The 18,464-nt window shown below is 53.5% G+C and overlaps 1 protein-coding gene across 2 annotated transcripts in view; it reads right to left on the bottom strand.

The window, feature by feature from the left end:
- Nucleotides 1–18,333, bottom strand: part of WDR7 (WD repeat domain 7) — a 44,510-nt gene extending 26,177 nt beyond the window's left edge. For both annotated transcript variants that reach the window (XM_071418702.1, XM_071418701.1), the window contains exons 1-16: nt 18,178–18,333; nt 12,767–12,935; nt 11,985–12,091; nt 11,543–11,621; nt 10,384–10,558; nt 9,811–9,887; nt 8,288–8,407; nt 7,829–7,974; nt 7,336–7,438; nt 7,092–7,233; nt 6,026–6,274; nt 4,611–4,831; nt 3,925–4,120; nt 2,790–3,004; nt 1,050–1,819; nt 856–944 (exon numbers count right to left, since the gene is read on the bottom strand). In XM_071418702.1, coding sequence (XP_071274803.1) covers nt 856–944; nt 1,050–1,819; nt 2,790–3,004; nt 3,925–4,120; nt 4,611–4,831; nt 6,026–6,274; nt 7,092–7,233; nt 7,336–7,438; nt 7,829–7,974; nt 8,288–8,407; nt 9,811–9,887; nt 10,384–10,558; nt 11,543–11,621; nt 11,985–12,091; nt 12,767–12,922 — 2,845 coding nt within the window. In that variant the 5' untranslated portion in view covers nt 12,923–12,935; nt 18,178–18,333. The remainder of the gene's footprint in view (nt 1–855; nt 945–1,049; nt 1,820–2,789; nt 3,005–3,924; nt 4,121–4,610; nt 4,832–6,025; nt 6,275–7,091; nt 7,234–7,335; nt 7,439–7,828; nt 7,975–8,287; nt 8,408–9,810; nt 9,888–10,383; nt 10,559–11,542; nt 11,622–11,984; nt 12,092–12,766; nt 12,936–18,177) is intronic.
- Nucleotides 18,334–18,464: the final 131 nt, after the last annotated feature.

Below are 18,464 nucleotides of genomic sequence, written 5' to 3'. Positions count from 1 at the left end.
TTTGAAAAGACCCAAGTACATCTAAATCGAGTGATTTAAAATATGTTTATGGGCAGGTGGCTTTGCTTTAACCTCATGCTTGACTGTAAGCTAGAAACCCAGGAATTTTGCTGCTTCTTCCTGTGATTTTCCCACATTTCCACAGATTTGGAAGTTGTGCACCAAAGGCCAAGAAATAACCCCCAATCAGCCCGAGCTGCCCCGTCTGTCACTCCAGGATGTCCAGGATGAATTCCTGAGGGCTGCCTGGAATTTAACTTCATTTTAAACGGGCCTCTAGGCAGAAATGCCACTCTTTACCCCAGGAATGCCAAAAAGCCTGAAGGAGAAGGACACAAACCCCTTTTTTCCAGGCCTTCCACCCCACCAGCACATGGGAGGCACAGAGTGGCTGCAGTAAATCCCTTCCCACCCCACTGGCACAGGGTGCACCAAATTTAGGAAAAACAGAAATGACAGCTGCAACAAAACCACCCAGCCTGAAACCAAAGCCTCACTCCAGAGTTTTTTTGCCTGGTTCTGCTGGATTTGCTCACTCTGTTCCAACGTGAGCAGCTCCAACCAGGCGAGGGGTGATCCTGGCACTGGGATCATTCCTTCCCACAGAAACACTTTGGGAGAGCCTGCAGAGCCTTTAGCTCCAGGCTTTAAAGCCCCCTCAGAATGCGTGGGAGCACTCGAAACAGGCAATGGTGATGTCAGGGCAGAATCAGCACCTTGCACTGGTTCTTAAACAAGTCCCCAGTAATTTCATGGAGATTAACACTGCCTTACTCTGTCCTCCCATGCAGCCATTGCCAGCGAGGTGTAATGGGCTGCAGTAACAGATGCAAGGGTGCAAAGCTGTGGCTTTACCTTGTTTGATTTGCCCTTGTGCCGCATGGCTGGACACGGGAGGGGGCGGCTTCGCCTTGGCCATCTCGGGGGTGCCCGGCCGGGGCGGCCTGAAAGGGGAGACCCATCAGTGGCAGCCATCACCCAGAGTGACCAAAGCACAGCAAACCCCGCATCGCAGAGGGGCCCGCCCAGCCACGGCAGCGCTCCCCTACCTGCTGGGGCCTTTCTTCATGTGCTCCCCGATGAAGGTGGCGTTGGTCATGCTCATCAGCGTGTTGGCCAGGGAGATGACGGACAGCAGGTGCTGCGTGGTGACGGCCCGCGACACGCCGTAGGTGCCCTTGCCCGGGCCCTCTGTCGCCGACACTTTCCTGCCCAGCTGCTCCAGGGGCAGGGCCGCCCTGCCCACGGGCTGGTTGTAGCCAGGCAGCATCAGGGACATGTGGCCGCCCCGCGACAGGAGGCCGAAGGACACGGAGCAGTGCGGCTTCAGCATGCCCAGGCGATCCAGGCACAGCTCGTCCAGCACCGAGTTGAGGCCCCAGGCATGCAGGCAGGACATGAAGAGCTTGGCCGTGTCCATGGTCAGGTTGTACTCCAGCAGAGTCAGCGGTTTGGATTTGCTGGAGCGGTACTCCGGGTCGCCGTCCTCCCTCCTCTGCCGCGCCGCCTCCTCGTCCTCATCCTCATCGTCCAGCAGGTGCTCCTTGATGTTCTCCTTGATGGTCTCCTTGACCTGCTGGAAGAGCACGGCCGCGCGCTTGCCGGCCAGGAAGGAGCTGCCCTTGTCGGCGCCGCCGGGCGCCTTCTGCAGGCTCTCCGGGGAGGCGGCGCCGGCGCTGGGCCGCGAGGCCTCCTCGGTCAGCAGCTGGATGATCAGCGCCTCCACGTCGAAGAACAGCACGTGGATGTCGGGGTCCGTCACGTTGGTCTTGATGGCCTGCACCGTCAGCGAGTTGTGCGAGTATTTGGGTAAATTCCCCTGGAAAGGACAGAGCCGGGTCTGAAAGGCACCCACAAACCACAGAAATCCCGTTTCCCAGTGTTTATAGATGAACAGAGCTCTCCAGGGGAGACACAAGCTCACACCTCCTTCTCCTGAACCCTGTGAGAGTGGAGCTCTATTCCAAGCAACAGCAACGTTGTTATTCAGCTTAAAACGCAGGAAATATTTCACGTTTGGAGGGTGAGCCATGGAATCCATATATGGCATTGGAAAAGCAAGACCTGCAGGTACTGCACCACTTGGGCACTCCCTTCAGTTCATCTTCCTCCAAGGGGGAAAAAAGGGAGGAGGCAGGGAATGAGGGGAACAAAGCTGGAGAATGTCAGAAAGGAGACCGGAAACCAGAGCGTTAACAGGAGTTTTTGAGCACTCTTGTCCCTAATCCCTTCATTCCCAGCACCCTCACTGGATGAGGAGCCCACACACAAAGCCTGCAGGTACCAGGGCTCCCAGCTCTGCCTGGATCCAGCAGAAGCAGCAGCAGAGACCCCGAGCAGACAGTGTTTAATGGGAACATGCTGGTGGCGCTCCAGGGAATGTTCTCAGCACATCACTCCCAGATTCCTCTCCTGACAGAAGGTGACAGCGCCAGGCGCAGAGAGGGATGCATGGAGAAGCTGGGAAAGGAGTTTTGCTGCTCTCTGCTGGCCACGAGCAGGGGAGTTCTGGGCTGGATAAGGGGAACAGCTCCTCATGGAATGGGCTGGCCAAACCCAGGGCAGGGGGAATTAAAGCTTGGACTTCACTTTACAGCCTAAAGCACTGCATGAGTGCAGATTCTGGAACTCGACCTGCATAAAACCAGAGAGCAGGACATGACCAGCAGCATACCCTGGGGAAGAACCGTGTTTGTGCTGCTCTGGCCGAGAACCTCACGCACAGGTTTTGGGTTCCAAGGACAGAAACCTCCCAGATTTCATTTCCTCTGGCAGCACAGCCCACGCACCTTGTCCGAGGCCTCGGGGGCCAGCAGGTTGGTGGCCAGGGTCTGCAGCTTCTGGTGGGCCACGTTCTTGAGGGCGGCCAGGCTGCGGCGGGTCATGGCCTGCTTCAGGTTGACGGCGGGGTGGCTGAGCGCGTCCAGGGCCGCCGGCACGGCCTCGTCGCAGGCGCTCAGGATCTCCACGGCCGTGATCCCCATCACGCAGCGGTCCAGAGCCCCTGCAAGGGCACAGGCACAGCTCAGCGTGCCCCTGCGCGGGCGGGACAGCCGGCTGTGACGTGCGAGCAGCTGGCTCTGAAAGGATCACGGGAATTCCTGTGTTTCCACGAGGGTCACACAGCCCCCAGCGTGAGGCTCCTAATGGAATGTGCCAAAGTGCTTGAATTCTCCCTCTGTCGGGGAGATGGAACAGGAAAGCTGTACAGATATGATTGCCTGGCCAAAGACTGTGAGAATATGGGAACTGTAAGTGAGATTGAAATGAAAGCAAGCTTTGAGATCCCTCAGTTACTGAACAACTGGAAAACAATGGTGTGGTTGGCTGAATTGATGGACAACACCCTCTGCTTGCAGGCAGGCCCAAGGGTCACAGCTTGGCAGAAGGGACCCAAAGAGGAGTTTTTAGGGTTTAAAATGTAACACAGCATGGTAATGTAGTGACTCTTACAGGCTGTATGGAAATGCTGTAGGATTTACACGAGTCCAGATTCTGGAACTCAACCTGCATAAAACCAGAGAGCAGGACATGACCAGCAACATACCCTGGGGAAGAACAGTGTTTGTGTTGCTCTGGCTGATACCTCCTGGTTACAAGGAGCTATCTTGTACCAGGTTGGTCAGTGAGAATCAGAATATTCAGCACAGAAGATTTATGGTATTGTAACGGGAACCTCGCTCTCTCATCCCCTCTCTCCCCTCTCTTCTCTCAGGCCGCTCCAGCTGTGGCTGGCAGCTCCAGCAGGGCCCTGCCCCAGGCCCTGTGCAAGGAACCCCATGTTCCACAGCCTGGCTGCAGAGATCTCTGCTCTCCATCCTACACCCCTCACACTCTGGCAGCACTAGCAGCAGATCTGTCCTCCTGCATTCCACATCTCTCTCTCTGCCCACGAAGAGGGATCAGCAGAAGGTCTGAGCTCACCGGTGTCCATCTGCCAGACGTACACGGAGCCGTCGGAGCAGCCCACCACCAGGTAGTCATCGGCTGGCCTCCACTTGATCACCTGGATGGGGAACAGGTGCCGGGACGCCAGCATGATGCACTTCTTCTCCCTCAGACTCAGCAGCCCCACCGAGTGGTCGCTGGCCACAGAGCAGACGCAGTGCTGCACGCGGGCCTGGTGGGGGAAAACAGAAACAGCTTCAGCAGCATGCAGAGCTGGTGTGAAAAACTCTAAAAACTCTTCCCCGCTGGGCCGAGCGGGGTGACCAAAGTCAGGCACCTAAAGCAATGTTCAAACTCACTGAGGCCGCTGGGAACAGAATTCCCTGACCAGAAATGAAGAGAAAATGGGTATTAAGCCCCATTTTGCTAAGCAGACCCCAGTTTTCAGTCAATGTCACTTGGTTCATTAAATTCTATTTATACAGCTAAGTTTCAAGAGGCAAGATTGTCTCTAAACCCCATTTTTAATAGGTTTGATAAAGCCCCTATTTTCAACCCTTTATAGAATTAAAACCTGGTGGCAGAAAGCATAAAGAACAGAATAACCAAGCTCTCCTTTGTGAAGCTCTTGCAAGAGCTGGGTGAGCGATGCATGCCCAGCACTCACTCCCTGCTGCATTCCCAGCCCCGAGGAGCACTGAGGCTCATCCTGGAGAACTCACGCTGCAGTTTTCTGGTGGAACCAGCAGCTGGGTGATCTCCCCGCCGTGCACACAGAAGATGTGTTTCATCTCTCCCGAGAAGATATCCCAGATGATGACCGAGAAATCCACGCCTCCTGAGATGAGGTACCTCTGGTCGTAGCGGGAGGACACCTGGTGAGGGTACAGCAGGCAGGTGACCTTGTTCCGGTGGCCTCGCAGCGTCCTGTGAGGGGGCCAGCCTGCCGGGGGAAAGCACAAGAGAGGAGTGCAAAACCAGGCATTCAATGAACAATGCACTGCCAAGGGTTTGCTCTGCACCCAGAGCCCCAGCTGTGACGATAGTGTCACATGGAGCCCACACACCCAAAGCAACCCAGGCACAGCACACGGGTCCCACCCTGGCAGCTTTCCCTCTGAGACTGCGAGTGGAGCAATCCTGGCAGCACAGGAGATGCTCCCTCACCTTATCCCCCGCAGAAACACCCACATTGACCCGGCCAGGCTGGCTGGACACCTGCAGGGACTGCCAGCACAGAGGGCACTGCAGACTGCTGGGGCTGCTCCTGCATGCTGTGCCTTGGTGCTGCCCTGCAGCAGCTGCACGATTGGTGCATTCCCACCCATGCATGGCCGTACCTGGGCGCAGCGTGTGCTCGCCCTGCAGCAGCTGCACGATGGCAGCAGATTGCTGAGGTTTCACCCATGCATGGCCGTACCTCGGTGCAGCGTGTGCTCGCCCTGCAGCAGCTGCACGATGGCAGCAGATTGCTGAGTTCCAGCCGTGCATGGCCGTACCTCGGCGCAGCGTGTGCTCGCCCTGCAGCAGCTGCACGATTGCTGAGGTTTCACCCATGCATGGCCGTACCTGGGCGCAGCGTGTGCTCGCCCTGCAGCAGCTGCACGATGGCAGCAGATTATTGGTGCATTCCCAGCCGTGCATGGCCGTACCTCGGCGCAGCGTGTGCTCGCCCTGCAGCAGCTGCACGATTGGTGCATTCCCACCCATGCATGGCCGTACCTCGGCGCAGCGTGTGCTCGCCCTGCAGCAGCTGCACGATGGCAGCAGATTGCTGGTGCATTCCCAGCCGTGCATGGCCGTACCTCGGCGCAGCGTGTGCTCGCCCTGCAGCAGCTGCACGATGGCAGCAGATTATTGGTGCATTCCCAGCCGTGCATGGCCGTACCTCGGCGCAGCGTGTGCTCGCCCTGCAGCAGCTGCACGATGGCAGCAGATTGCTGGTGCATTCCCAGCCGTGCATGGCCGTACCTCGGCGCAGCGTGTGCTCGCCCTGCAGCAGCTGCACGATGGCAGCAGATTGCTGGTGCATTCCCAGCCGTGCATGGCCGTACCTCGGCGCAGCGTGTGCTCGCCCTGCAGCAGCTGCACGATGGCAGCAGATTATTGGTGCATTCCCAGCCGTGCATGGCCGTACCTCGGCGCAGCGTGTGCTCGCCCTGCAGCAGCTGCACGATGGCGGTCTGCGTGGCGGGCACGATGACGATGCTGCCGTCCTCGCGGCCGCACACCAGCCGCCCGTGGGCCGGCATGTAGACGCTGGCGGTGACGCGCAGGGGCTCGCTGGCGCTGGCCACCATGCTCAGCTGGTCGATGATGCCCGCGGGCCGCGGGCTCAGCTGGTCAAAGGCCTCCTGCAGGGACCTGGACGTGGCTGCCGGCAGGCCTGGGAAGGGAGGGAGATGCCAGGGCTGAGCTGGGAGGGGCTGGGAGATGGAACTGGGTGGGCAAGATGTCCCCAGCCCACGGTGGGATTCCCTGCTGGGAATGAAGGCACCACTAGAATAATGCTAACTAAGATTTTGAGCATCTCTGATAAGGTGAAGATGCTACAACTCCTGCAAGGAGGCAACAATTAAACCCAACTTTGTGTTCTGTGGGAGAACCAGCACGGATTCATCAGCACAAACACACAGAGAGCACCAAGACCCGGCTGTGACTGAGGCACCTTTTGCACCCTCATCCAGCACAAACACACAGAGAGCACCAAGACCTGCTGTGACTGTGGCACCTTTTGCACCCTCACCCAGCACAAACACACAGAGAGCACCAAGACCTGCTGTGACTGTGGCACCTTTTGCACCCTCACCCAGCACAAACACACAGAGAGCACCAAGACCCGGCTGTGACTGAGGCACCTCTTGCACCCTCATCCAGCACAAACACACAGAGAGCACCAAGACCTGCCGTGACTGAGGCACCTCTTGCACCCTCATCCAGCACAGATTCATCAGCACAGACACACAGAGAGCACCAAGACCTGGCTGTGACTGAGGCACCTTTTGCACCCTCATCCAGCACAGATTCATCAGCACAAACACACAGAGAGCACCAAGATGTGGCTATTAATGAGGCACCTTTTGCACCCTCACCCAGCACAGACACACAGAGAGCACCAAGACCTGCTGTGACTGTGGCACCTTTTGCACCCTCAGCCAGCACAAACACACAGAGAGCACCAAGACCTGCCGTGACTGAGGCACCTTTTGCACCCTCCTGCTGGTCCAGGCTGTCGGGCACGCTCCAGAGGCAGAGCCTCCCCGAGGAGTCCCCTTGGATTAACAGCCTGTAGGCAAACTCCCTCTGGCCACAGAAGAAGCGAGTCACTGGAGGACATATGAGGAGCTGTTGGAAAAGCAAGGAACAAGCTCAGAGCAGGCACAAAGCAGGTGCTCAGCTCCAAGCTTCCCTCCTTTCAAACCAACTCAGCCCCTCACAAAGATGTACCTGCTTCTCTGCTCTGTCCAACACGCTGTACAGCAAAGGGGGGATGGAGTTCTCCACTGCCTTCCCCACATCCCTGCGGAATGAGTCACTGGCTGGGAGGCAGCTGGGGGCAGGAACAGACACAGGAGATAATAAATTTATAATAATAACATTTAAAGAGTGATTCCCGCAGCAGGACATGGGTGCTGCTGCCATCCTCATGCTCTGATCACATGAGGGCAAGGAAGGAGTTCCCACATGATTTATGTGGGAATATCCAAGACAAAACACAATGGCTACCCAGAACAAATCTGCACACCATGAAGATGTCAGAATGAAAGTCTTTGGTTTTACTCCTGTCATTTTTAACCTCTTTGATGCCAAATTTTGAATTGATTTTATAGCTTTATATTTACATGTCTTCCCTTATGGACCAATATTTCAGTATGTCTTCAATAAACTCAATTCAAATCGATCAAAAATTAAATAAAGGGGGTATTTTTCTGTTGAGTACCTGGCTGGTAATTTATAGATGAAACTCTGTCCATCCTCTGTCCATACAATCACTTTATCAGCTGCCACAAAGTCCCCACCAGTCCAGGTCTGCTCATTTTCACTGGGCACTGAACATAAGAGGGAATAATCTCCAGCATCAAAGACCTGAGAGGAAACAAAGTCTCTGGTTATTAACCAATCAATTAAATATTAAAATGCCCAGGCAGCAGCTGGTTTTGGGTTCAGTATCACAGAATCATGGAATGGTTTGGGTTGTTAAAGACATTTAGAGCCATCTCGTTCCAAAGCTCACCACGGGCAGAGACTTGGATCAAATATCTAGAAATAGATGAAATATATGTGTATTTACATTAAATGTATTTCAGTGCAGGGGTGCACTGGAGAGACCTGGAGCCCCTTCACCTGGGTGTTTGGTGTGGTTTAATGCAGGCTCCTGAGGCAGGAGGCTGAGCCTTACCCTCCAGTACTTGGAGCACACGACGAGGAGCGAGCGCTGCGTGAAGGCGCAGAAGGAGATGCTCTGGCAGTTCTCGCAGTAGATGGGCTTGGACTCCTCCTCAAACACCGGGCTGGTGTCCTGGAGCAAACAGAACGGGCCCTCAGCCACCTGCCCCTGCTCCCACTGCCCCCAGCCCCTCCTGCGGGTGGGTTCCTGTGGGTAAACCCAAACCCTGGCCCTCCTGCGGGTGGGTTCCTGTGGGCAAACCCAAACCCTGGCCCTCCTGCGGGTGGGTTCCTGGGCATAAACCCAAACCCTGGCCCTCCTGCGGGTGGGTTCCTGTGGGTAAACCCAAACCCTGGCCCTCCTGCGGGTGGGTTCCTGTGGGTAAACCCAAACCCTGGCCCTCCTGCGGGTGGGTTCCTGGGCATAAACCCAAACCCTCGGGGCAGGCTTTATCCCACGCCTCCTCCTCAGCCACCTGCCCCTGCTCCCACTGCCCCCAGCCCCGCGCCTGGCCCTCCTGAGGGTGGGTTCCTGGGCATAAACCCAAACCCTCGGGGCAGGCTTTATCCCACACCTCCTCAGCCTCCTCAGCCACCTGCCCCTGCTCCCATTGCCCCCAGCGCCACACCTGGCCCTCCTGCGGGTGGGTTCCTGTGGGCAAACCCAAACCTTCGGGGCAGGCTTTATCCCACGCCTCCTCCTCAGCCACCTGCCCCTGCTCCCACTGCCCCCAGCCCCGCACCTGGCCCTCCTGCGGGTGGATTCCTGTGGGTAAACCCAAACCCTGGCCCTCCTGCGGGTGGGTTCCTGTGCATAAACCCAAACCCTGGCCCTCCTGCGGGTGGGTTCCTGTGGGTAAACCCAAACCCTGGCCCTCCTGCGGGTGGGTTCCTGGGCATAAACCCAAACCCTGGCCCTCCTGCGGGTGGGTTCCTGGGCATAAACCCAAACCCTTGGGGCAGGCTTTATCCCACGCCTCCTCCTAGCAGACCTGCAGGGCACGTGGTGTCCCCTCTGCAGGGCACTCCATCCCCAGGCTCCCCAGCAGCACAGATCAGTGCTGCTGATCTCACAGCCACTGAGGCAGACTCCACTCCCAAAGACAAGCTCATTTTGCCTTAGCTGATACCATTCTACATGAGGCTTCCCCCTGAGATCCTGGGCAAATCTCCTTTAAGACTTGTATTCATTAGTACCCAGGAAATGCCAACTAACAATGACCAATGATCTCCAGGGAGCTGGAGATAATCCCATATAATGAATATTCCTGAAAATGGTATGGTCTGTTCAGCAAAACATTAACCCAAATCACTGCATGGGACAAATAAAAAACGGATTTGGAAAAACTGGACACAATCCTACACTTCATTTGGAAATCAGTTCTCTGAGAAGTATTAGGAGTTCTGGTGGCAACTTAAATCAGTAAAGGAAAATTCAGCAAGTTATTTTCCACTGGAATAGGAAAAGGCTATCAGCAGAATATCAGGGACAGAGCCCTCCATCCCACCAGAAGTGCCACTGATGCCCGTGCCCACCTGCATCCGATTGACTTCGGAGGTGATGATCCAGACCTTCAGGATGCCAGTCACGGACACGGCCACCACGGTGTCCTCTGGAAACACAAAAGGAGCCTGAGGCACAGGGAGCTCCTCAGCTGGGCGGGAGTGAACCCTGGCCCAAGCATTCCTGAGCACGTGCTTCCAGATGGAATGTTTATTGAATGGAAGCCTTCACAGCAGAGCTCATTTCCAGTTCTCCCAGCAATTTATCTGCTGTGGGGATAAGAGCCGAGCTTTCCCACCCCAGGATTTTGGGAATGCCCAGTTTACAACTGTTGCTGAGCCTTAACTCAAGGGAGAAGTCCTTTAGTCGGGATTTTCTCCCCAGTGCTCCCCAAACCTCTCAGGAATTCCACTCTCCACAACAGGAACACCCCAACGAGACACTTGTCTGCCAGAAACTGAAGCCCACCAAATGAACAGAATGAGCAGAACCAACCCAGTCTGTGCTCAGCTGATCCAGGATTCCCAGGAAAGCCTGGCAGTGCCCAAGGCCAGGTTGGATGCAGTGGGATGGTGGGAGGCGTCCCTGCCACGAGAAACACTCACCTTGTGTCCTGTTGGAGCGGATGATGGTCATGGAGCTGATCCAGTCAGGAGAGATCTTGGATATCAGAGAGTACAGGACCTCAAGGCTGGTTGCATCCACCACCAGAATCTCAGGGTAATGCCCGTGGCACAGGAGTCTCCCCTCCCTCTGCGTGCCGACTGTGAACTGATAGAACTGCAGCAATGGGAGCAGACAGGAATCCATGCAGGGTGAGGATGAACCAGCCTGGGCCCGAGGGTGCTCCCAGACCCACTGTGCTGCCTGCACTGATAGAACTGCAGCAATGGGAGCAGACACAGACAGGAATCCATGCAGGGTGAGGATGAACCAGGCTGGGCCCGGGGGTGCTCCCAGACCCACTGTGCTGCCTGCACTGACAGAACTGCAGCAATGGGAGCAGACACAGACAGGAATCCGTGTGGGGCAGGGATGAACCAGCCTGGGCCCGAGGGTGCTCCCAGACCCACTGTGCTGCCTGCACTGATAGAACTGTGGAGAGGGGAGCAGACACAGACAGGAATCCGTGCAGGGTGAGGATGAACCAGGCTGGGCCCGAGGGTGCTCCCAGACCCACTGTGCTGCCTGCACTGATAGAACTGCAGCAATGGGAGCAGACACAGACAGGAATCCATGCAGGGTGAGGATGAACCAGCCTGGGCCCGAGGGTGCTCCCAGACCCACTGTGCTGCCTGCACTGATAGAACTGCAGAGAGGGGAGCAGACACAGACAGGAATCCATGCAGGGTGAGGATGAACCAGGCTGGGCCCGAGGGTGCTCCCAGACCCACTGTGCTGCCTGCACTGATAGAACTGCAGCAATGGGAGCAGACACAGACAGGAATCCATGCAGGGTGAGGATGAACCAGGCTGGGCCCGAGGGTGCTCCCAGACCCACTGTGCTGCCTGCACTGACAGAACTGCAGAGAGGGGAGCAGACACAGACAGGAATCCGTGTGGGGCAGGGATGAACCAGGCTGGGCCCGAGGGTGCTCCCAGACCCACTGTGCTGCCTGCACTGATAGAACTGCAGCAATGGGAGCAGACACAGACAGGAATCCGTGCAGGGTGAGGATGAACCAGCCTGGGCCCGAGGGTGCTCCCAGACCCACTGTGCTGCCTGCAGAGCGCCCTTCCCTCCCTGGCAGCCCTCACGCTCACCTGGATGCCCGTGTGTGCGCAGGCCAGCTTGGTGAACTCGATGCACCGCCCGTCGTTCACATCCCACAGGCACATCTCCCTGGAACACAGGGAAAGCACCACCTGGAAAACAGGCACTTCAAACCCCTCACAGCGGGGGAACTTCACTCGAACCACTTGTTAGGGCTGTATTTAAACTCAAAATCAACTGGACTTTGCAGTCCTCCTAAATCCACACAACCTCCTGTTCCCTGTGAGGAAAAATTACAGAACCTGAGCAGCTATTACCCCCTTCTACCACTTAACTGCTGCTCTCTGATTAATAAACAAAACAAATCAAAAAATAAAATGTACTTCTTGAGGAATTTTCTCTTGAGGATAAAAATCAAACACAGTGTTGAGTATATGGATAAACTGGGCACAAATTCCCATTATTGCACATAATAAACACTTAGAAACTCACCCACTCTCTGATGCACTCACTATATATTGCTTTTCACTGGAAGCTGAGGCCTTGGATAAACAAGTAACTGAGGCTGTATGACCAAAGAGCAGAGCTCTGGGATTGATCTGGGAGCAGGGAAAGAAAACATGGAGTCAAAATCACACAAATGACCAGAATATCCATATCCCAGCCTTCTACTTCATGTGTTATATGTGCATTAATATGTGCACACATGTTCAATTAACACAGCAGTGAAGGGATCATCTTGGAAGATTTTCTACTTCACACAGGAATGAGAATTTGGGGGGAAAAAAAAGCATTTTGCAAACTCCTCTCAATGTTTACAAATCAGGAGCTGAATTTGGCTCAATTCAATTTCAATTGAGTTTGGCCAAATATAAAAGATTGTGTTGCACATTAAGAGTTTTCCCCATAAATCCATAAATAATGGGAGACCTCAGAGCCCCTTCCAGTGCCAAAAGGGGCTCCAAGAGAGCTGGAGAGGGACTTGGGACAGGGAATGGAGTGCCGGGAAAAGGGGGAATGGCTTCCCACTGCCAGATGGGATATTGGGAAGGAGCTCCTTTCCACAACACAATATTAAACACCTCAACTAGAAAGCAACTGGTTTAGAGCAGCTCCAAGAAACTGGAACGAGTTGAAAAAGGTGCTGCTCCTGTTGGAAGACCAGGAGGCAAAACCCCTCTTTGTAACCCCTGACAGCGCTGTGGGCAGGGCAGAGCAGCCGCCCGAGCGTGGGGAGAGGGAGGACAGGCTGAGGGGCACGGCGCCTCCATTACCTGCAGGTCAGGAGCCAGGTCCCAGAGGCAGATCTGCCCGTCGTGGCAGCCGGTGACGATGACAGAGCCATCCACGAGCAGCAGGGAGGACACGCAGTGCGTGGGGGCGCGCCGGCCCCACAGCACGATGGGCAGCACCAGGCTGTTCCCGGCCATGGCCTCCGCGCGCCTGCAATCCCAACAGCGCAACAGCATCAGCCACGTCCCGGCTGCTCCCTTCCCTCAGGTGTCTGCCATCTCTTCCCCTCAAGTTTCTACTATCCTGCCCCTCCCTGTCTCTGCCGTTCTGTCCCCTCAGAGTTCCCGCCCTTTTCCCCTCACGTTCCCTGCTCTTATCCCCTCAGGTTTCCCGTTCTTTCCCCGTCATGTTCCCTGCTCTTTTTCCCTCAGAGTTCCCGCCCTTTTCCCCTCACGTTCCCTGCTCTTTCCCCCTCACGTTTCCTGCTCTTTTTCCCTCATGTTTTTGCCATCTTTTCCCCTCATGTTTTCTGTCCTTTTCCCCTCATGTTTCCTGCTCTTTTCCCCTCATGTTTCTGCCATCTTTTCCCCTCACGCTTGCTGCTCTTTTCCCCTCATGTTTCTGCCATCTTTTCCCCTCATGTTTTCTGTCCTTTTCCCCTCATGTTCCCTGCTCTTTTCCCCTCATGTTTTTGCCATCTTTTCCCCTCATGTTTCTGTCATCTTTTCCCCTCATGCTTGCTGCTCTTTTCCCCTCATGTTTTTGCCATCTTTTCCCCCTCATGTTTTCTGTCCTTTTTCCCTCATGTTCCCTGCTCTTTTCCCCTCACGTTTCTGCCATCTTTTCCCCTCACATTTCCCGCTCTTTCCCCCTCATGTTTTTTCCATCTTTTCCCCTCACGTTCCCTGCTCTTTTTCCCTCATGTTCTCTGCTCTTTTTCCCTCATGTTCCCTGCTCTTTTTCCCTCATGTTTTTGCCATCTTTTCCCCTCATGTTCCCTGCTCTTTTTCCCTCATGTTTTTGCCATCTTTTCCCCTCATGTTTTCTGTCCTTTTCCCCTCATGTTCCCTGCTCTTTTCCCCTCATGCTTGCTGCTCTTTTCCCCTCATGTTTCTACCATCTTTTCCCCTCATGCTTGCTGCTCTTTTCCCCTCATGTTTCTGCCATCTTTTCCCCTCATGCTTGCTGCTCTTTCCCCTCATGTTTTTGCCATCTTTTCCCCTCATGTTTTCTGTCCTTTTCCCCTCATGTTCCCTGCTCTTTTCCCCTCATGTTTCTGCCATCTTTTCCCCTTACATTTCCCACTCTTTTCCCCTCACGTTCCCTGCTCTTTCCCCCTCATGTTTTTGCCATCTTTTCCCCTCACGTTCCCTGCTTTTTCCCTCATGTTTCTGCAATATTTTCCCCTCATGTTTCTGCCATTCTGTCCCCTCATGTTTCCCACCATTTTCCCCTCACATTTGGGAGGCCCCAGGATGCAGCAGATGAGGAACAGCAGACGGAAAGACAGACATGACCCCCCAGGTATGAGGCAATAGTGCTGTTTATTTACTTTATGGGGGGGTGGGGGGGGGAAGGCTGCAATCTCCCAAAATCCAAAATATTATCCTTCAAACGAAAAGGGAGGGGAGTAAAAGTTGGGGGCCATACAGCACATCTCCGTGCACACAAGGATTTTTGCTCAAATCCCTCTTTTTAGAGTAATTTTGAAGTTACAAATGTTTTAAGTCCTGAGGCTGAAGCAGTTTTTATACCCCTGATGTTGTTATGTCCCTGCTACACAGACATTCATGTTGGGATATGGAATATGCTGCCTTAGGTGAAATCAACCTTGTATAATCCACTGACAAACTGGATGCTGGCCACTCTCCAGCAGGAAATGGGTCCAGCACTATCTTTACAGCAACATTTTGGATATTCTGAACATATTGACACAAAAAACACAGTGGAATTTCAATTGTCCCTGGGCCAAAACGGTCTCAATGACTGGGAATAGCAACTCAAGTTGTGGCAATAAAACCCACTTGAATTTGCACAAGATTTAAACCCCACAACAACCCTGTGTTTGTGGTAGCAACATTCCCAGCTTGCCCAGCACTTCCATGCTGTTAGAACTGAGGTTTTCTTATCGGTGAAAAGGTCGTGTTAAATTAATAACCAAACACTCCTTGTGTACTATATCGTGGAGGTTTATGCTTTGAACTCACCCCGGCTCAAAGCAGAGCTCTGATTTAGAGGAGCATGAAATATGTGTGGTTTTGTGGGGTTTTTTATAGCTATATACACGTTCCCCTACCTTGAGTTTCCCCAGGTCTGTAAACCTGTGTCACAGCACTTCAGAGGGAACAAATCTGAATTATGACAGAAAAATGAAGGTCACTCTGACCTGCACAAGCTGTGCCAGCACCCCGATCTCTTCCAACAGGAATCCCTGTCATTCCTCATGCGTGTAAAAGCACAGGAGCTGTTACTCCATGTGCTGAGCGCTGCCACCCTCTGCAGCCAGAGAACTGGAACGGTGGAAAAAAGGGGGAAGGGAGCGAGCAAGGGCAGGCTAATGAATGGCTAAGGATTACACACGGCTCCCGGGAGGCTGCTGACAAGTCAGGGATCAACTCTGGGCTTGCCACAAAATCCACATCACCAAATGATACCACATCAAATGACCCTTGCCAGGGAAGCAGCTCCTTTCTGGCAGCCCACCGGCCCATCTTCATTAAAAGCTATTTAATTCAAGCTCGAATGTAATGAGCAGGATCAATAAAGAGCAAAAATCCAGTCTTTCTGCACACTGCAAACCACACCTGGCCCTGCAGAGTTAATTGTTATGCAATGCTGGATCAATTGCTCTGTCTGGACCATAAGAGCACAGAAAGAGAAATTAATTCAGCATTTTAAACAACATTTTAAACAAACCAAGAGCTACAATTAAACCAGGCTTGATTTGCAGGGAAATCATCATAAAAATGGAATAAAAGCAGGAATAAAGTGTCCAGATGCAACAGACCAAAATGCAAATATCAACAACAAGAACAAAACCGCCCACAGCAAACATAAATACCCACTCAATTTTTGTGAGGAAACAAACCAGAAATGACTAAAGCAGAGCTGAAAAACACCCATGAGCAACACAAAAACCCCTTCCCACTGCTCTGCTGTCCTACTGCTCCCAGTTCAGGGAACAAGTCACGGTGTTCCTGTGTCACCAGGCTGTCAAAAACAGCTGCATTTTTGGATAAATACAGAAAGTCCCTTGCTGGGGGCCAGCGTTGCTGCTTGAGATCCTGTATTTAACAATTCTGCATTTAGAGCCACTTCTGAACACTTCCAACCCACCCCACTCAGAATGAGGGGAATTTTCAGAGGGAACATACAGGAGGGTATTACAACATACAAGAGCACTAGCACAAAACTAACCCTAAGAGATTCGGGATTTTCCATGCAGAAACCACATTACCAACCCCATTTCAAACCCAGTTCTCAGAGCATTTCACAGCAGGGCTCTGGGAGGGAGAGGAAAAACACAAACTACCTCTTTCCTTCTAGTTTTTGACTGTGGCAGCGCAAAGCCTTCATAAAAAACTTCCTTTTCAGGAAAAGCCACATCTTAATTCCCCAGGAACTTGGGTTCCACAGCTTAGCCCCAGCACGCACCAAGTGCAGCCCCTGGCAGCACCAAGATCCCTTTTTGTCCGAAAACAATCAATAATTCCATTTTTTGACATCAGTGATGACAAAGTACAGGAGCAAATCAGCACTGTCCCAGTGCCAAAGGGGCCCAAAAGCAGGCAGGGAATCACTGCACACCAATTCCCAGCACTCAGAACTGCCCCAAACCTTCTATTTCCTGCAGAAAAGGGAACTTGGAAATAGAAAATGGAGATGCCACGAGTACAATTCCTCCTGTGTCTCCATGGGGTAAATTTGTGTCGGTCCACAAGTGCCAAAATCCTGGTTTTCCTCCAAAAAGCCAGTGAGGCAGATTATCCTGTTATTCCATGCACACAGGGATATACACACATCATCCTTGTATTTATTTCCTTCCCTTGAAATTTTCTAACACAAAACCTTGCAAATAATAATAAATAATATAGAAATAATTCCAATCTTAGACGTACAGTAAATGCAGGGATGTGGGAAACACATAACAATATTGTACAATAAACAGAGCAAATGCAGGGATGTGGAAAAACACCTTCCCAAAACCAGGATTTTAAAAATATTTTAACAGAAAGCAATTCTTTAAATGAGGAAATGAACCAAAAAAATGTTAACTAATGTGTGACTCTTTGAACTGCTCTGCTTGAAGGTGGGACTTAGGCGCATTTAATCCCGGATCAGTTCCTATTTCAGTAAAGCCACTAAACTGATTGTTCCAGTACAAGGAATTAAACACTGAATCCAGGACTCCAACCCTTTCCAAGCTGTCTACCCAGAGATCCACACTGTGGATTTTTACAGCCAGAAAAGCCCCCAAACAGAACAATCCCATGGGAGGAAGGCGTGAAACAGAAGCAACCCCAACTCTGTTACACCGGAGCAGCTCTTCCCAAACACTTTTATTTCCATTGAGGAAGGAATTAATCACAGGATTTGTGTGCACACTCCAATAATCTGCCCCCAAAACGCTAATAAATAGCACTAAGTAGTGTTAAATAGTATACTATAGCTATAAATGGGCTATTTATGCATTTTAGGAAAATGCAATGATTGTAAAATTAATGACAGGTTAGACTTTCTGGTTGTTACTTAGGGATGGAAAGAAGGGACCATTGAGGGAAGGAGAACACAATGAGAACACCTTCCCTGGGTATGCAGGAGCTTCCAAACCTAGACAGAGAACAAAACAATCATTTGGGACACGAGACTGGAGTTAATTAACACCTTCGGAAGCCACTCGCAGGTTTTCCCGGTGCTTAATTTGATGATACACTGAAGCCACAGTAATTTTTCCTGTTTCGAACTGTCACCAAGGACAGTTATCCAAAGCAGCTGGAGCACTCCAAATCCCATGCCTGGGTGCCAAGCGCACACTGTCTGGCACAGGAAAGGGAAATAAACCCGGGGAGGGCTGCGAGGTAGCAAAAACAATCGGCATGAAAAGGCATTTAAGCCCCTCAGAGGATCCATTCCTGCCAGGAGCCTCTCCGTTAGCAGCGATGGAAACCTCCATCCATCCATTTAATAACCCGGCGCTCGTTTTGAGGTGAACCCTGATGGATTCCAAACCCCATCCTGCTCCGTTACCGGTGTCCCGGGCTCCCTGGGCTCCCTGGGCTCCGGCCCAGCCGAGTGTGGGTCCCGGACCGCCCGGGTCCCCGCGCCTCCCGCTGCCGCAGCCTCCTCAGCGCTCCCGGCGCAGGGGATGCTGCGGGGCCTGCGGAGCGCCGCGGGCTCGCCCCGCGCTCCCGCTGGCAGCGAGCCGCTCTCCCGCCCCGGTCCCCGGTCGCACCTGTTCGGTCCCGGTGCCGGTGCCGGGGGCTGTCCCGGCCCTCACGCGTCCCGGGCGCCGCGGCCCCGCCGCGCTCGGTGCGGCAGCGGCCGGATGACAGCGCGTCCCGCGACACTGGCGCAAAGCTCCGGCCGGCGCGCTTGACGGCAAGGTGCCGCCGCCGTGGAAACTGCCGGGTGACGCTGAGGGCGCAGTGAGCCGGTGATTACTTGCTAAAAAAATAATTCATTAGTTAGCGATTACTGCAAGGCTTTTGAATTACAGCAGGCGAGAGTAGAGTGCTGGGG

This window comes from Agelaius tricolor, unplaced genomic scaffold, assembly GCF_023055355.1.
Source record: "Agelaius tricolor isolate 1412-34295 unplaced genomic scaffold, bAgeTri1.0.p SCAF_89, whole genome shotgun sequence".
NCBI lineage: Eukaryota > Metazoa > Chordata > Aves > Passeriformes > Icteridae > Agelaius > Agelaius tricolor.
Note: the sequence above shows the minus strand (reverse complement) of the source record. Positions and strands in the feature narration are given on the sequence as shown.